The sequence below is a fragment of the Furipterus horrens genome, unplaced genomic scaffold, assembly GCF_987537825.1.
Source record: "Furipterus horrens unplaced genomic scaffold, mFurHor1.1.pri manual_scaffold_5, whole genome shotgun sequence".
In the NCBI taxonomy this organism is placed as follows: Eukaryota; Metazoa; Chordata; class Mammalia; order Chiroptera; family Furipteridae; genus Furipterus; species Furipterus horrens.
This window is the reverse complement of record NW_028327175.1, coordinates 59,624,899-59,645,069: the sequence shown is the minus strand read 5'-3', so window position 1 is coordinate 59,645,069 and position 20,171 is coordinate 59,624,899. Positions and strand designations below refer to the sequence as shown.

General features: G+C 35.7%; 1 protein-coding gene across 1 annotated transcript in view; it reads right to left on the bottom strand.

Moving 5' to 3' along the window:
- Positions 1 to 20,171, bottom strand: part of ADGRV1 (adhesion G protein-coupled receptor V1) — a gene marked incomplete at its 5' end in the record, with an annotated part of 466,202 nt that overhangs the window by 148,273 nt on the left and 297,758 nt on the right. Inside the window, 2 exons of the mRNA XM_090278998.1 lie at positions 1,920 to 2,098; positions 15,826 to 15,942. Of these exons, the coding sequence (XP_090135124.1) occupies positions 1,920 to 2,098; positions 15,826 to 15,942 (296 nt within the window). The remainder of the gene's footprint in view (positions 1 to 1,919; positions 2,099 to 15,825; positions 15,943 to 20,171) is intronic.

The following is a 20,171-nucleotide window of genomic DNA, read 5'->3' as shown; positions in this document are numbered from 1 at the left end:
AACACTAATTCAAAAGAATACATACATGTAACCTAAACATTATTACAATAGCCAAGATATGGAAGCCAACTAACAGAGGAGAAGACAAAAATGTTGTGGTACATATACACAACTGAATATTACTTAGCCATAAAAAAGAATGAAATCTTACCATTTACAACAGCATGGATGGACCTAGAAGGTATTATGCTAAGTGAAATAAGTTGTTCAAAGAAAGACAAATACCATATAATCTCACTTATATGTCGTCGTCGGCGGCGGCGGCGGCGGCAGCCGTCCGTCTCGAGAGATGATGATGTGGCTTCTTAAGAGTCTATCTGCACCGCCGAGAATGGTTGTGCAGTCCGACTCGGGAGTGACACGGTATCTGTCTCCTCCCGCGTTGAATCGACATCTTGCGATGACGCTGGAGTGTCCTCTCCAGCGAAGCCGAAGCTACAGAGCCTGGGCAGGGTGATATGGAGGGTCTGCTGTTGCCCATGCAGCAGACCCCCCCTCTCTTCGCAGCTGAAGGGTCCAAGGGAAAGACGGAGTCAATACAGCTTGGCTTCAGGTGCGCCGCAGGAGTTGCCGGTGTTGACTACAACGTCAAACCGCCTTAGGGACTCCGGCTCCGGATTTTCTGTCGGGGTTTACTCCCTTAGCCTTTCCCCTGAAGAGGTATGCCGCAAGGCAGCGGAGGTTTTTTGGAGTCAGAGTTTTCCTTCTCTGATGTACCCTGACTGGAAGATCGAACCAGCGACACTTAGCTCGCAGGCCGACGCTCAATCCACTGAGCCAAACCAGCCAGGGCATACACTTATATGTGAACTCTAAAGAACAATATAAATGAACAAACAAAACAGAAACAGACTCATAGATATACAGTAAAAACTGATGGTTGATGATGGGAGGGGGGTTGGGGTCTGGGTGGAAAGGTGAAGGAATTGAGAAGTACAGATTGGCAGTTACAAAATACTCATGGGGATGTAAAGAACAGCACAGAGAATAATATCAATAATATTGTAATGCTTGTATATGTATGGTGCTAAGTGGGTACTGGAAATATCTGGGGTATGCTTTGTAGAGTATATGATTGCCGAACCACTCTTCTATACACCTGAAACTAATACAAAACAACACTAAATGTAAACTATAATTGAAAACATTTTAAAAAATTCACTTAGAAACACCAACAGAGAGCTTCTTCAAATTAACATCGCTTTTGTCAGGCCCCACTCATCAAGGCTGGGTGGGTACATCTGGAATGTTAAAATGGCCATCAAATAAGTCCTCTCTCATGCAGGAGTTCATGAAAGGAATGGGCTGCCAGCTACCAGGGCTTCTCTCATGGTTATTTTGTATTTGACAAAAAATGATGCAGAAATTTCTGAAATTAATCTTGGCAGCCCAAGATTTAAATTAAAGCCAGGGGCAGTAAAAGGTTATAACATAATTCTTAAAAGACATGATCATTCTTTTCTAGACAATTAGGCTCTTAGAATTTTATGTGGTAAAAATACATTATAATACTCTAATCTGTTTGAAGGAATGTCATTGAATCTCTATGATAGAAAGACAAATTACTATAAATGGTATCAATAGGTGTGTATTACATGAGTAATCTCCATTCGTTGAATGTGGTGTGGGACATGTGTCTGTGATTGCCCACATATTAGGTATATTTGCATACACTGACAAGTATTTATTAAGTATATAATGGACAATCAATTGATTAAAGGCAATAATAATATTAAAATGACTTTTACTTAAATAGTGCTTTTTACTTTCAAAGATTTTTCATGTCTGTTAACTAATTTTTATCTCTGCAATAACCTGTGAGATAGGTAATATTGTGTTCATAAGATTGTGAAAAGACTAATAAAGCTGTCTGGGCACATAAAGGCTAAAGGCAAAGTATTCTGCCTAGACATACTTACAGGTCACCGTGGATGAGTCCATAGATTTGTGGCATGCTCTGATGATAGATTCCTCTCAAAATCACTATGAGGAGAACCACCACAAAAGCTGGAAGTCCCCAACTCAGAAGGAAAAACAGCAGGTATCGCCTCTCTGTGTGTTCATCATTCATCACCAGTACGTACCAGAAATTCACGGACTAAGAAAGGAAAAAGAACATAAAATGAACAGGCTCTGATCTAATGACACACGACACAAATTTACCTGGCTTAAGCATCAAGAGTTAGCAAAAAGGCTAGGATATACTTAATAATTAAGTATTAATTACTTAATTATTTGGCTCAGTGGATTGAGCGTCGGCCTGCGAGCTAAGTGTCGCTGGTTCGATCTTCCAGTCAGGGCACATCAGAGAAGGAAAACTCTGACTCCAAAAAACCTCCGCTGCCTTGTGGCATACCTCTTCAGGGGAAAGGCTAAGGGAGTAAACCCCGACAGAAAATCCGGAGCCAGAGTCCCTAAGGCGGTTTGACGTTGTAGTCAACACTGGCAACTCCTGCGGCGCACCTGAACCCAAGCTGTATTGACTCCGTCTTTCCCTTGGACCCTTCAGCTGTGAAGAGAGGGGGGATCTGCTGCTTGGGCAACAGCAGACCCTCCATATCACCCTGCCCAGGCTCTGTAGCTTCAGCTTCACTGGAGAGGACACTCCAGCGTCATCGCAAGATGTCGATTCAACACGGGAGGAGACAGATACTGTGTCACTCCCGAATCGGACTGCACAGCCATTCTCGGCGGTGCAGATAGACTCTTAAGAAGCTACACCATCGTCTCTCGAGACAGACGGCTGCCGACGAGAGTTTTAAGTTAGTTCATACATTCATTCTTTTATAGACCCAAGAAATTCAGGATAACTCAAAACTCTAGAAACATTGTGAAACAGTTAATACATTGCACTATAAATTTTTCTTAATTTGCCTTGATTTAATCTCAGTCATAATCCTCTGTGCTTGTTCTGTAATTGGGTACTGTGATGGGGTAGGTTTTGTGGCCCTTTTTCCTTCTTAATTTATACTCTTTCCTTTCGTTCATTCACTTATGAAACATTGCTTGTTTACTAAATTTCTGGGATCAGTCTGGGCACTAGGGATGTAGTAGTGAAACAGTTCGGGGAGGTATTAACTTTCCTGAATTTCAGTTTCCAAAGATGTGAAAAAAATAATTAAGGGAAACATTTATTTTATATTGTATTTATATCATATTTAATATCTGTTATTTTTTATGTAAGATAAACATATAAAAGCAACAAATTTATAGAGACTGGGGGGATGAGGGGACACATGAAATGGATAGAATAAAGAAACTGAGGCCTGGAAATATTATTGGCCCCAAACCCAAATCTAGTGTTTATCTAAGCCAAATCTAGAACTTATAATCTATATTCTGCCTTCTAGCATTCTCTGTGCATGAGGAACACTTATGTTCAATTTAGTACAAAAATAACAGTGAATGTCATGCCATACATACTTCACATAATTCTTATCCACTGGATAAATTCATTTTCTCAATTTCATATAGTAGAAAAGGTATGAGTACAGATGAATTACACACACACACACACACACACACACACACTAGCAGGATAATCTTGGACAAATAACAATAATCCTAGAGCTTCATTTTCCTCATGTGTACAATTGTTATCAAGAGTAAATGAGATATTACAGATGAAATGCTGAGCACATAGCCACCTCTCTTAAAATCTCTTATTAGGATGTCAGATAGTGTGAAACACAAGAGATAAACCGTGGAAGACCAACAGTAAGCAGGGATACAATGGAAACCTTTTCTATGTGAAAAATAAGCATGCCGAATGCTAGTGGGAAAACTTTCAGAGGTTCTTTGCTGAGGCTTCCAAGTAAGATTACATGTGAACAAAATTAGTCTTGAGGAATTATTACTGATTGGACTAAACTAAGAAAGGATAAAAATGTTTGGTTACTTGGAGATTTTTGTCTCTGAAATTTATTTCTTGTCAGCACTCCATATCTTGATGCACATCTGCTTCTGTTTGTAATTATGAAGCATGTTATATATTGTTGCTTATATAATTCTATTCTAACTTCTTTTTAAAAATTATTAGCTACTACAGAATTCCCCCCCACTTTTTCTATAATTAGTATAGGAATGTGGACATAAATAAGCGAGATTGTATCAAACACCTCATGCTGAGGTGATCCATACTGCCTGTTTTCATGCAAAATAAGGATGGTTGGCCCTCCTCCAAAAGAAAAGTACTAATTATTTATTTTAAATAGATATTTGCATGTATTCAGATAACATGGCATTTTAGTGGTGCAGTTGGTGGAAGAATCTGGAAAGAGAATACAGATCGGTTAACGTCTTCTAAGTTGATCCATCATGATAAAGATCAGGACACTTCCAAAATGTCTGCTTTTACAGAGATGGACATTAGTTCCATCAGTTAAAACCACTGAACCTTTCAGCAGTTGTCTGACCTTTACCACAGACTCAGATAAGACTGAGACAAGTGTAATTGTTTGTTAGATTTATACATGCAATGCTTCAGCTCCAAAGACCTCAAGGCACACCATTGCTGAATTCTTAAATACTCAGTTAAGCAAGACAACCTAAAAGAGTCATAAGATTTTGTCAATTAAAAAAAAAAAAAAACCCTTTCCTTCTAAAACCAATCCAATCACTGAGGTATACTGTAAGGACAGTATTTCTCACTATATGACTTTTATTTTATTTTATTTTATTTTTTGCTATAAAATAGAAAAACTATGTAATGAAACAACTTTTAATTATTCTAAAAAATATATGGCCCAAACATAAGACTTGTTTTTGACTAAGTTTTACTTGAATTTTAAACTATTTTAATAGAGTATAGTAGGTACATTTTGGGAAATGCCTAGGTAATGTACTCTCCTTCTTTGAATCCTGCATCCCCACTCCTACTTCCTCTCCCTCCACTGCCCCTTTGACCCATCACATTCAAGGTGGGCTCATGACCCTGGCTCCTCTCTCCACAGCTGCTTCGATCTAAGGGAGGAGCCTGACGAAGGCCAGGCCAACTGTCTATCATCAAACTCCTTAAAAGTTGGTGATAGTCTAAGTTGGTCAACTGAGAAGAGAGGACATACGAACTTTAGTGGTGGAGGGTAGACAAAACACAGTGAAGGCAGAAAGTGTGTTTCAGAGAGGAACAGACAGAGCCTTTCATTCATGCTCATGGTCCTTTGTGAGGTCCAACTGTGTTTACAGTTCTGGAGTTCAATGAGTCATCCTGTATACTTATTATTCCTTTTATGATTTGAATGTTTGCTTACACTAACTCAACATAGTTTTCCTTCACTGTTCAAAAAAACAAACAAACCAACAACAACAAAAATACCTTGACTGAGACTGGATTAAAAGCTCCAGATATTGCCAGTATGTAAACAAAAAGACAATAGTGGAGCATTTGACTATATTGCTTTCCCTATAATCATGGTTCTTCCTTTGAAAACTAAGGTAACAGTATTAAGAGATCATTATGTTTGCATAATAATTTTACGTTGCTAGGTATATAGCATATGTGATCTGTGTGCCTTAGTGTCTGTGTGTTTAACCAATATTAGAAATAACAAAACTTATCATTACAAGTGAGAGGGTGTCAATCTCAGCGAGCATGCTTCACATGCATTGGGCATAGCTTACCACCTACTGCCTAGCTTACATTTTTTCCTGCTAAAGACTAAATGGAACTGAAAATTTCAATATCTAGGTCTCTATTTACATTTCTATTTCTAAGCTTTGAAAATTTTGTAGACAAAATGTTATTATCCCCAAATATAACCAACTTGATTATAATTTATAAACACAGATACAAAGTTTCTCAGCACTAATGTGATGTAGGCCCTGAAAGTTATCCTAAAAAGATTAAAAAGTATTTTCAGCATTGGAAACAATCAAATTAGCCATCTTGAAAGAGGTAACTGTAAAAAGTTTCTGTGGTATGTTGAAAAATCAGTGATGTTACCATAGAGATCTTTAATGGCAACTCTAATCATTTGTATATTTGAATGACCACCTTCTTATTTTTGTCATTGCTGATCATGAAGAATAATGTATTCAAATTTGCACACTTTCCACACCAGCACTTCCAGATTACTTGGGTGACTGTAACTTGAGAGAACTTAATTAAAAGGCAATTTTAATAAATTTTAAATTTTAGGAAAACTACCTGATATTTTTAGGACTTTTCTGTCATAAACATAATTCATAGACACCAGGAAAGGAAGACTTGTTAAGGCATGCACACTCAAAATATAAATTTTTAGGTAAATTACAATTTCTAAAATACTTATAAAAATTTGAAGACATTGTGAGCGGTGACATGATTTGCGTTTTTGACATGGTTCTGCATGGATATGCCACATTCTTTTGATCAATAACACTTGAATCCTCTGGCTCTCAATTTTCTTCTTTGGTAAAAGGAGAGGTTATAGTGTAAGTTATTAACAATTTTCTGGCTCATACTTTATGATTAAATTATTGTAGAAATCATGATTCCTTAAATAAAAACACTAATGGCATGGATGCACAGAGTATGAATTTTAGCAGTGATAACAGTCTTCCAGATTATCTGACCATTCCTCTGTTTGAGAGATGAGGAAACTGAGGCAGTGAAAAAAAAAGAAAACAGTTTTTAAAAAAGTATTCTTATTGGTTATAAAATTGGGAGTGGAACACAAGTCTAAAGCACATTGAAGATTGATTACATTTAAGATTTATTTCTATAGAAATTCATACAAATATTGACAATATTAATATTTGCATGAGGTTATTATTTTTGTCTTCATTCCCCTCACTCACTTTATATGACTATACCAGTGGAGATGCATTTTCCTGGTATAAGTATGGAGACAAACCTTTCTTTCTCCCTCTTTCTCTCTTTTTTTTTGCTAACACTAAATAAAAATTTATAAAAGTTATACAAATATAAATGGCTGAAACATAACTGATCTGTGGTACATTAATTTTTATATATCTCATAGTAACAAATAAAATGATTTGCATATAATCTTTATTAAGAACCATCAAATAAATTAAGATGTATACAATTTGAGTTGACAATTTTAATTTAATAATAATTTCATAATTTGGTTGAGTTAATGAATTCATTCATTTATATACTACTTTTTAAAAAGAATTTTATGAAGATTAATAATTTTCATTTATTTCATTGAATTCCTAATCAAGAGGGTAAAGTTAACTGGTGGAAACTTTAAAATGTTAAATGAGACAGTTTAAGAGAGAAAGAATGGAACCAATATTTACTAACTGGGTTAAATGTAGACTCCACATTAAGCTATATCTCATTTCATCAAGATAGCTTTTAACTTTTATTATGATTTTTCTTAAACACAGGAGTAAACTGAGAATGGGAAAAGTATATTTCCCAGAATTAGTGAAGCTGTTAGAATTTAAACTGATTCTGATTAAGATGCAAACCGACTAGCAAAAATATCCAGATATAACTCAGGTCACATATAGATAGGAATAAACTAAAAGCCTGTGTGTCTAAAAACATATGTACTTACATTACTATATGGAAATGTCTGTTTATTTTTATAGTAATGTTTTCAGTGAACGCTATTACTATTTTCCAAGTACTCACATAAAAAAATCAAAAACATACCTTGTTATCTGTTTGATTATCATAGGTCATAATTATTCTTTCATAGGCTCCATAAACACAAATTGATTAGTTTACCCACATAATATATAACAACATAAGACATATTAGTATATTAGTAAAATATAAAATAGAAATGCCTTTTCTTTATCTTCAGTTAAAAATAGGCTGCTTGGACTCCATAAATTTTCATGGTATGTAAGATAAGATTAGTATCTAGCCTGCCATTTAATATTTGGTTATTAATTGTGTCACCAGAAACCTTGGACAGATTTATAGCATCAAGTTTAGTCAAAGATCATGGATGCTATTAATTGTGTCATTACCATATGTTCTTAGTTGTTCATTTCAGAGGACAGACTAAGAAATGTTACCGCATGTCCTTGATCCAGTTATCCCCTCTCTTAACAACTTTTGCATGACATAAACTACAAGGTTTTTTGAGGATTAGAGAATTCAGTATTTCCTGCGTATGTCACTTTTATCTTGGTAATCACCAGTTTGTTCTAATACCTTTGATGTCCCCCCAAATTAAATCAATGATAAAGGAAAAACATGGCTAATTTTGGCATTTCTCTTTCTGCTGTTACGCTCTGGCACTAAGTATCTACTTCTTCACAGCCTTATTATGTGGAGAAATTAAGGCACAAGATGTGAATGCTCAAGTACAATTGTAAAATGATTTCTTACTTTATCCTACCATTTAGAAAATATGTTCTTCAAGTAAGCTTTCGTTTCAAAATAAAACATTGTCCTTTTGAGTAAGCTGTGTCCCTAGGCATGAGATGGACAGATTGCAAGGACAATTCAAGGTTTGGATATTGTTCTTAAGTGAAGCAGATTGCTATATGATTTAACTTGGTGACAGGAAATGATCATAAAACTTGGCCACATGAATATACAGACAAAATTACGTTTCTGTTTACTTATATAGTAATATCTCAAACAATTTACTTGGATTAATTTCTTTCATGAATTAACTCATGGTCTGGCACTCCATCTGGTAGCATATTTTACGTAGGTGCTAATAGTAAAGGCATAAATTCTAGGAATTTATTCTATGGATAGTGCATAAGGAAACAAATATTCAGAGTACAAGAATGTTTAAGGAAACATAGTATGAAATCACAAAAATAACTGGAAATAACCAACCAGCATTCATTAATAGGAGACTAGAAAAATAAATTATGGAATAACTATCATAAAATAGGGAAAAAAGTTTATCTGTATGTGGTAAATTTATATGTATACACACAAAATACATATATATATATATATATACACACACCATATAAAAAGATATACATATACTATATATATATATACACATATAGACAACGATATATACATGTCTTTGTTTATACATTTATAAATACTTGTATACCTGTGGAATATTTCTGGAGGGAGACACAGGAAATCATTAACAATGTTTACCTTTGGAAGCGGGGTTTAGAGTAGAGCAGAGGGAGGAGAGTGTGTGAAACAGGAAGAAACAGATGCCCTTTTCATTTAATATTTCTCTAGTGTTTGATTATATTTTGACCTTAGTATATGCTATTCCTAAAAATAAAAGCAAATCAAAGCAAAAAGGAAATGAAAATAAAACAATAACTGGGAAAATAGAGTAAAAAATTACAGCAGTTTAAATCCTCATTGTCAATCTTTTGTAGAGATGACCCTGCTGTTGTAAGGAAGTGGGAAATTATTTCAGTAATTCCATAGTGCAATCTTACATGAAGAGCACAAAAGATGATAACTCCATTTCCATGGCCAAAAGGGAATCTGTGAGTTGTTTGCTTAAAAAAAAAGCAAAAATAATCTGTTACTCTGTTCCCATCATGCACAGTAGGACTTCCCTGTCACATAAAGGGAAGGCCTAAAGAAACAGTCTGGCCCCAGTCATGGAGCCTGCTATCAGCCATGCATGTCCTTATTTAGTAAAGAGGTTAGTGGTTATACAGTTTGCTAAGGCTTTGCCCCTACTTAGTGTCCTCCCCACTTCAACTCCTTCCACTCTATCAAGCTAATTCTCTTTTGATAAAAATTAAAGTGTAGACTTCCGGCCAAGATGGAGGCTTAGACGGACACGCTAGGTCTCCCTCTACAACCAGAGAGGAATACAACTACTTCAAAACAAAGGATAACTAGAAATTCCAGAAAATAAAGCTACACGGAAGCCCAACATATGAAGTTATAAACCAGCGGTGCCATTTGGGCAGGTAAGAGTTAAAGAAGGCAAAGCTGTTTGCGGAGCGGCGGGGCGGGGCGGCGAAAAAGCCTGGAGGCAATCAAGCCCCTGGTGGGCGCGACTCCAATCAAGCCCCTGGCGTGCGCGACTCTGGCGCTGGGGAGCAGCCGCAGCATCGCCTTGAACAGTGAGGCCCAGGGGGGCGGGAGGACGGATCCCGGTCTCCTAGCTGAATAACTGTGTGAATCCATCTTGGACCCCCGCCCCCAAAGAAAGCACCACAGGGCTGCGAAATAGGTCTCAGACAGGCAGGCGCCGGCAGGTCGCTGATTTGTGACGCTTACACAGGCACCGCCCCCGACAGCCAGCCCAGGAAAACAAAACGCATCTGTCAAAATGTGGCAGAGATCCCGGTGGTGCAGCTCACCAGGCAGCAGATAGAGAACCTGACAGATGAACAGATAAGAAACCTGTCAGAGGCTCAGTTCTGGGCCATTGTTATCAGGTGGCTTACAGAATTCACAAAAGAGCAGGAAAAAGATATGAAAGAAGCGAAAAACTTTCATAACGAAAGGAACAAAACCACGTACGAGACAGATGGTGAGGAATCCAGAGTTCATTTCAACAAACTGGAATATGGAGAAGGAACAAGCAGTCAACCAATGCAGCGAGAGGAAATAGGAAGCAACAATGAGAGGATCAGAAACCTCTGGGACAGCTATAAAAGGCCCAACATAAGAATCATTGGTTTGCCAGAGAATGAGGAAGATGAACTAGAACTTGAAAAATTGAGTGAAAATATAATAAAGGAGAACTTCCCAGACTTGGGGAAGGGAATAGACTTGCAGGTCCAGGAAGCAAGGAGAGTTCCCAAGAGACTGGACCCAGGGAGAACCACTCCAAGACACATTATAATCAAAATGTCAAAAATTAAAGATAAAGAGAGAATCTTAAAAGCAGCAAGAGAGAAGAAAAGAATTATGTACAAAGGGGTCCCAATTAGACTATCAGCTGACTTCTCAAGGGAAACCCTACAAGCAAGAAGGGACTGGCAAGAAATATTCAAAGTAATGAAAATCCAAAACCTACAACCACGAATACTCTATCCAGCGAAATTGTCATTCAGAATAGAAGGACAGAGAAAGTGTTTCCAGGACAAAATAAAACTGAAAGAGTTCATTAGATCCAAACCACTGTTATATGAGAAGTTAAAGGGACTGGTTTAAAAAACAGAAGCTAGGGAGATGAAACAAAGGCAAACGAAACAGGCAACGAGAGTGGAAAAGGAACTGTGGGTAAGGGAAGCATAGTGGGGGGAGGTCAACAGGGAGGGGGAGTGGGGAGAGGGAGGGAGATGATATAGGAATTGGGGATCATGGTAGGAGGGAATGGAATAGACGGAGAGAGGTTGGGAGGAACTGTATGCACAACTTAATGGACATAATCTAAAAGGGGGGGACAACTGGAGGGAGGGGGCCACCGGGTGGAGGGGAGCAGAGGGAAGGGAAAGTGGCACAAATGTAATATTTTAATCAATAAAACACATTAAATCTGAAAAAAAAAAATTAAAGTGTAAATTATATTGGGAAAGCAGAGTATTCCACATGTGTCCAAATCTATGAAATACCAGCCACACGTGTTTGCTTAGCTAACAATATGGGTAAACAGGTATGGAGTGTGCAACCTGTGCACATTCTAAGTTTTTCCATGTATTAATTCATTTCATCTTTCAACAGTTCTCCAAGAGACGTACTGTTACAAACCTTGATTATTCAGATAAGAAAATCTAGGCTAGGAGGTTACATAATTTGTTTACCAACAAAATTTTTCTTTATCTACTCTAAAATATAATCCAATTTTATTATACTGTATTAAAAGTATGTGATATAAAAGTAAAATAATTTTTCAAGATAAAAACCTTAAATGCATTTATTCTAAGATTGAACATACAACGCATATCAAAATATACAATAATTCTGACATGCTTATCCCAATAAAGTTAATGTTTAACTTTTGCCTTTAGGAGCTATGCATCCACATACATATATCAAATTTTCTCCTATACTATACTGCTAAAAATATGAACTAGAATCAATAAAATGTTAATATTCTCTCAATTTTTTCAACCCTATTTGACTAACAGGTTTGGATTAACAGTAGTCTAATCTTTTACATGATGTTTTAGAAATGAATTCTTATTTTTAAAAAATATTTTAGCAGATTACTTTATAAGTGAGAAAACACAGGCTGGTAAAGTGACAACCTCCAACCACAAAACAACTCATTAGGAGTAACCTACCTAGAATCAGAAGTTATTGAATTTTCCCCTGTGGTCACACCACAAACCATAAAAAATATGTGGTGAATCATCTGAAATACACTGAACTTCACTGGTACTTTAAATAATTTTCTTAAAGCATTAGGCATGCAGAAAGCTAATTAGTTTACTAAATGTGCATCAGCCACAATCATATATACTTAAGACTTGAAGAAGAGATATAGAATAGACCAGACCTCTATTAAGTTGGGTGAAATTTATATGCCATTCTAACTCTCCCCCAAAGCAGAAAATCCATCTAAATCCATGTTTGAAAATTAGTCACTTCCCCCTGTTTGAATGTATTTCAGTGACTGGATGCCCGCTACTAACAGCCTCTACAACTTTGACAGTTTTATGGGCTATTAAAGGTCTTAACATGAATCAAACTGGCTTCCCTAATTTTTGACCCATTTGCTCTGGTTCTTTCAAATGTATTTTGTGTTTGTAGATAGCAATAGCCATCACATATTCCTAAGTTTTTTCCAGGTTATTTATCTCCATCTGCCTCAAAGCTTCTTGTAGGACTTTTTCCTGACCTCCCATTGGCTGATTAATGTTCCTGCTGAAACATGGTTCATGAAAGCAGTTGAGGGTCCCAACATCGTCTGAACATTGTAGATTACAACACAACCACTGCTCTCTGAGCTGCCTCCACACTGTAATTAATGTGACTCCAGCCTGCTTTGTTTTGTAGTTCACTGTAGCTGCTGTATTTTAAGCCATCCAGTCACACATTGCTGAATTTGTGTTAAATTAAAATTTCAAATTGTTCACAGTAACCCTCATCAGATTATGGCTCTCCCACTCTGGTTTACAATTTGTCATAGTACAGTTCCTCTATATAGGTTCTATCTGTACTCCTCACGCAGGCACCTCACTCTTTTAGCTCTTTTCAGCCCTGTGTCATCCTCTACCTGCTAAGGAAGTTTCCTGTGTTTCCATCCAAATCACTCATGAGAAAACTGAATAGGTCAAGGACATGGACGAAGACCTTCAGCACACCACTGGGGATCTCAGTCCAGGCAGAGAAATAGCAACGTGCACAAGACACAAATTAAAAAGTTCAGCTTAAATTCCTAAAGAATTTTGCAAACACAGAATGTAGTGAATGATAGTTTAATTTCAGCAGATATTTAAGTTTTATGTTATATGGTTTAGATTTATTTTTACTTTTTAATTGTTAGGGAGATTGAGAGAACACCATAAACTTTCCATAATTAGAGCAGCTCAAAAGTTATAAAACAAAAATTTTATGAGATAGAAATTATTATCCCCATATGCGGATTTAGAACCAAAACTTAGACAGTCAGTAACAATTAAGGTTGCCAAGATAGTGGCTGAGCCAGAATTCAAACCCAGATGCAGGGCTCTAATTGTTCCCATTAGTTTTATTAACTGAATAGTTCAGTTCTCTTCTTCTTTAACACCCACAACTATATTATACCTCGGAAAAAATCCCTTCCTTGAGTTTTGTCTGTTATTCTTGTTATTCTCCCATAGTCATACCGCTCCTTCCTTCCTTCCTTCCTCCCTCCCTTTCTTTCTCTTTCTTTCCTTGTTTCTTTGTTTCTTTCTTTCTCTTTCTCTCTCTCTCTCTCGTTCTTTCTTTCTTCTTTTTGAGTTTAGACATTGGTAAGCCTTTTTAAAAGTATATTTTATTGATTACACTATTACAGTTGTTCCAATATTTTCTCCCTTTGCCCCCCTTCCATCTGGTACCCCCCATTCCCTCTGACAATCCTCTTTCTTAGTTCATGTCTATGGGTCATGCATATAAGTTCTTTGGCTACTCTATTTTCTTACACTGTTCTTAACAATCCCCCATCTATTCTGTACCTACCAATTTGTACTTCTTAGTCCCTGCACCTTTTCCTTCACCCCCCCAACTGGTAACCATCCAAATGATCTCCATATCTATTTTTCTGTTTCTGTTCTGCTTGTTTGCTTAGTTTGTTTTTTAGATACAGTTTTTGATAGTTGTGAATTTATTGCCATTTTAATATTCATAGTTTTGATCTTTTTCTTATATAAGTCCCTTTAACATTTCATATAATAAGGGTTTGGTGGTGATGAACTACAGCTTTACCTTATCTGGGAGCACTTTATCTGCCCTTCCATTCTAAATGATAGCTTTGCTGGATAGAATAATCTTGGTTGTAGGTCCTTGCTTTTCATGGCATTGAATACTTTTTACCAGTCCCTTCTTGCCTGCAAAGTTTCTTTTGAGAAATCAGTTGATAGTCTTATAGGGACCCCTTTGTAGCTAACTCTCTTCTTTTCTCTTGCTGCTTTTAAGATTCTCTCTTTATCTTGAACATTTGGCATTTTAATTATGATGTGTCTTGGTGTGGTCCTCTTTGAGTCCATCTTGTTTGAAACTCTCTGTGCTTCCTAGACTTGTATGTCTTTTTCTTTCATTAAATTCTGAAACTTTTCTTTCATTTTTTCAAATAAGTTTTCAATTTCTTGCCTTTTCTCTTCTTCCAGTACCCCTGTGATGTGAATGTTTCACTAATGCTGTAAAGTGGAAATCCCACATCCTTCTTATTCAACAAGAAAAAAAAATATGCAAGTGCCTGAACACATCTGTTTACATAAAATAGTTTTCATGCACACTCAGAAGCACATATGAAACTATTTCTATCACATGATGTATTTAACAATATCCTTACATAGAAAAATCATTATCAAAGTTAGCTTTTTAGCTGATCCATTAGTGACATTAATACTACTGATGTGGATCCAGTTCTCACATTAGCCTCTTATCAAGCAAATCAGCATAGGACAACAGAGAAAATTTGGGATTTTAGTCGGAAAAGGAGAGTTCAAATCTCTCTCTAACATTTACTAGTTCCTTAGGAGTGTAAGCTAAGGTGCCCAGGGTCTCACTCTATACTTTCTCCCAAAGGGATCTCTTCCAAAATGATGGCTCCATTTTCTAACACTAAGTCAACAATTTGCTGTTGTATTTCTATAGCATGGGCCTGCACTCTGAGATTTAGTCTTGTCCATCCCACTTCTTTCAACGTTCCCACTGGAGAACTCAAAAAAATTCATCATTTCCCCAATCTCCAGTGATCACTATTTCAGTTCAAAGCACCATCATCTACCCATCCACTCATACCAGAAACTTGGGAAACATACTTCATTTCAACTTCTTCAGGCTTCATAACCAATCTCTACTTCCCATAGTTTTACTTTAAAAAAGGAAAACAAAAATGCCTAAAAAGGTGACCATTTCCCTTTATTACTTCTGCTACCTCCCTGGTTCACATCATCATGGTCTCTGCCCTGGACACATCTATATGCTACATAATTTGCCCTAATGTCAACTCTTTACTGGTCCTAATTCACCACCAATGGGGAAATCTTTCTAAAATCCAAATCTTATAATGATGCTCCCTTGCTTAAAATAGTTCTATGACTTCCCCTACAAAAAAAATTTAAATTTCTTCCTGTTCCTTACAGAATGGCCAACATCACAAGCCTCATTTCCTACCACACCTTTATATTCAACCTTACTACAGTTCTTTTCATTTCCTCAAATTCACTATGCTCTCTAATGTTATAAAGATTCTAAGGTTTTTCTTGAATTAATCTACTAGGAATGTGGTCATGGAATTACTTCCATTTTAGTATAAAGGATAGCAAATGAGATCACTCCACTCAGATTCATTAGAAAGCTGAAAGGGTTGGGGGTGGGGGTGGGGTACCAACCTGAATGAGCATCCAGCTAAACTGGCAGAGATACAGGTAGTGCGTGACAGCCGCCACAGCTGAACAGCTCTCATCGGTCAGTTGGGGACTTGCATACGCAGATGCCAGAAACACAATCTGTAAGAAACAAACACGTTTATTTTAAAATCAGGATAAAATCAATCAAGAATATTAAAAAAATAAACTGTATTCTTATCTGAATCTATAATTCAATGACTCAAAGGGACAATAAGTTGATTCGTTGTTCAAACTGAGATAACTAAGATTTCTTCTAAAACTGGGAATACATGAATCATTATATTTCTAAATACAATGAATTCTATGAAATTATGCTGCATGTTGCTTTGGGCTGTCAAGAAAAATTCTCAGAGTAAACCTTATTCTTATTACTGACGGACAAAAATTCCATGAAACACATGTATTTTAGCTAAGTAGAAAAGAGAAAATAGAGCAGAAATACCATTCCTTATTGTAGTCAAACCTAATGGGAAAGAATGAAAAAAAGCAAAAGCTGACTTTACCCTCATCTGTGTCCCCTTGTTGAGAAGTAACATATGTATCAAAATAGACAAATTACATTTTAAATGTCCAATTCTACAATTACTCTAATCCCTGGGTTTTTATTCCAACTGCCCTTAAGACTGTTCGAAACTAACCTTCACAATGAGGCCTCTCTATCATACTATTTAAAATCACATCCCCTTTCCTTTTCTCTTTCCCACACACGTGATTTCCCTTACTCCTACTTCTTTTCTTTTTTTAAACAGATTTTATCACCTTCTAATATGCCCTATAATGTTTATTTATTATGTCCAAATGAGTTTCCTGAAAAATAAAGTCAACAAATTCACCTTTCTAGAACATACCACAAGGAGCTTTTGAATGATTAGAGCTTATTTTAAAAACATACCTAGATTTCTTAGATTTTAGTTTCTAACTTCTGAATTATATTACAGGTTATAAAGGTAACCTTCCTAAATTACAGATATTCAATGAACAACCCCACTGAAACACTAACAATGAACACTAAGCACCAAGACCATGCCTTAAAAGATCTTGGAAGCATAGAATGCTGAGATTCATTCCCCCTCAAAAGAAGGAATAATTTTAATGTTTTATGTTCTTTCCCTTTGCAAAGTGTCATCTATTTCAATAAAGTCTTTAAAAGTGTACCACAATAAATTTGAGTCTCTCTAATTCAGATTCTAATATACAGATTGTGTTGAACTTTACTCGATAGTTTTGTTCTAATCAACCTGAACAGTTTGCTATGAAAAATAATAGTGTAATCCAAATTGTAGTTGAATGTTCCTAGTTTAAGCATTTTACAAAACTATAAATGTTATGCTAATTTAAATAATTCTTATTCTCTTCAGTATTTTTTATTTAAACCAAATTAGTATAGATTACTCTTTAAAATTGTATTTACTTTCAGGATACAGTTTTAACACCCCATTTCCATTCTTAAGGTATGACTTTTTCACATTTTATTACATTTGAATGTCCTTTTCTAAATTATAAGACAAATCTACTTTAGTAAACTATGAACATTCTTCCAGAATATTCTCTGAATTATGAGAAATACTTTTGTTGAGATGAGAGATTAGTCACAAGAGAAGGCTGAGAGGTCACAATGCACACTGCTACAACACGGATGAACTAAGGATACTTGGAGAACCAGCTCTTACATGGAACCAGGCCCAGCTAAAATTAAGCTGAATTAAAATAAAAATTAAATGACTAAAGTAAAAAAAAATCTTCTAGCATAATTAGCTCACACATCTTTAAGGCATATAACCTAAGGAAAGGTAACGTTTTACCATTGTTATTTTACTCAAACACGTAGAGCTGAAGAAAAAGGTTAATTTTATCATCAGTTTCTAGATACATTAAGTTAAACATGTGACATTAAAAAAAATGTTTCCCCCCAAAGGGTCTCATTCATTCATGTGTTGATTCATTCAGCAAGTGTTTGAATAGCTATGAATTACATAGCATTATGCTATCTATGTAAGATAAAGAATGTGATGGCTCCAAACTACTGTGTACCAGCAATGTGCTACATGTTTCCCATTTTTTTTTGGTGTGTGTGTGTGTGTGACCCACATATTAATGATATGAAGTCATTATTTTTTATCCCAATTTAATAAATGCTGAAAGAGGATTTGATAGGAAAATTAACTTGTTAAGGGTCACTGAAAATTTTTAAAGTAAAGTGGGATTCAAATCCTGGTGCTATGATTTGTAAACCCAGAGTTCTTTCTAGAATACCACAAGCTAAATTAAGCAGAAGTCTTGTCTAAAAGGTGACATTCTAGTTCACTGTTTCTCAATCCTGTTTAATTCCTGGCCCACTAGAGGTTCATAATTGAATAGAATATAATGCCAATAACAATACAATATTATTCCTAATTCCATATTGACATAACATACATACCTTTTAACTAAACAGAAAAGTAAATAAAAAAATAAATATATTTTCTTAAAGAGAGCATCAGATATATTTTGTTAATAACTTACAAAATTCTTTACTTCAAAAATAAAATAAACTGGTAAGAAAATTCTTTGTTTTTTTTTTCTGGTTGATTAGAGCTCTACTTAAAAGCGAAGGGAGGAACTAGAAAAAAATAACTAGTTTCTTTTTTTTCTCCAATTTAAATATAGTGCATGTGTCTCTGCTTAGTTGCGCTAAATAATTACCACTAATAAAAACTTTTTCCTGTAAACCTAAATTCTCAGTACCCCTTAATAGATAATCCCCCAACCCCACACACTTTACTATCCTCTACGATAATGCCCTTCTCTCTATTCTCCATCTTATCCAAAACCTTCTCCATTTTTATAGGACCAGCACTAAGTCTACCTGCCTACTCTGATTACAATAGACTCCCAGATTTCCCTATTTTTCAAGTTGCACAGCACTTTTTAAGCATTCACAGTGGGCCAAATGTTGTCCTTTCTAACAGAACGGTGTCCAAGGACAAAGCCAGAGACACACATGATGCAATAAAATGTGACAGGTATGGGGTAAATTATCAGAGAATGCAGAATCAAGATTGATTAGTCCTGCTTGTGTAGGTCAAAGAGGAAACAGAATTGCTTTAACTACACTGACTGCTATTCCCTAAAACATTTTCCATGATCTCTCTCAACTCTGCCTTTTTATCTCTTCCCTCTAGCTAGAATTTGTTTCTCATCTTCCTCTGTTGAAATCATGTTCATTTTTCAAGGTATGGTTGAAATGTCAACTCCATCATAAATATATGGCCATTTCTTTCAACCATAAACAACCTTTACCTCTTGTTTTTTAAAACAGGATTTTATTAGCCTAAGGACTGGTTTTCCTATAAACCTCAATTTCCCCAGTTCTTAGATGAAATCAGCCCTAATGGCATGGAAAACTGTCAACTTCTTAAAGGCAACAGTTTGATCTTATTTTTTATTATAGTTATTTTGAAATACACTTTTTAAAAACATAGCAATTATTTGTTATCCCATACAGACCCTCTCATGGATTTAAGCACATTATTATTTAAAATAGCTTTATTGAAGTATGGTTAACAGACATAAAGTATATGCTATAACAAGTTTTGACACATATATATGCCTCTGAAACCATCGTCACAATCAAAATAATTAACATGTACATCACCTTTAAAGTTTCCTTATGACCTTGTGGTACTTCCCTGCATCACTGCTTCTCACATCCCCAAGCAACCTGTTTTCTATCACTACACATAAGTTTGCTTTTACTAGAATTTTTGTAATTGGAACCAAATGTACTCTTTGTCTCCAGTGTATTTCACTCAGCATCATTATTTTGAGTCATCCAAAATAATGCATCACTAGTTCATTCTCTTTTTATTGTTGACTAGTACTCCAATTATGTATCCTTTCACCCGTTGATGGATATTTGGGCTATTTCCAGTTTTTGACTTTTATAAATAAAGCTGTCGTGAAGGTATAAATCTTTGGACATATGCTTTCATTTATTTTCAGTAAATATCGATGAGAGGAATGGCTGGATCATATGGCATTTATTTTTAAAAATGGATAAATTTTTTTCAAAATGCTCACAATATTTTACATTCTCACCAGCAATGAGTGTCCATTTGCTTCACATTCTCACCAAAATTTGTGTTAGGAGTTAGCTTTTTGGTTTTTCTTCCAAGCAGAACTTTATTTAGAAAGTCACAGAGGTAAAAGAAATAAGCCATGGTGAGTTAGCTTTTAATATTTTAGCCTTTAAAAAATGTATAAAGAACATATAAAACTCAACACCAAAAAAACCAAACAATCCAAATAAAAATTGGGCAAAGGACTTCAACAGACACTTCTCCCAAGAG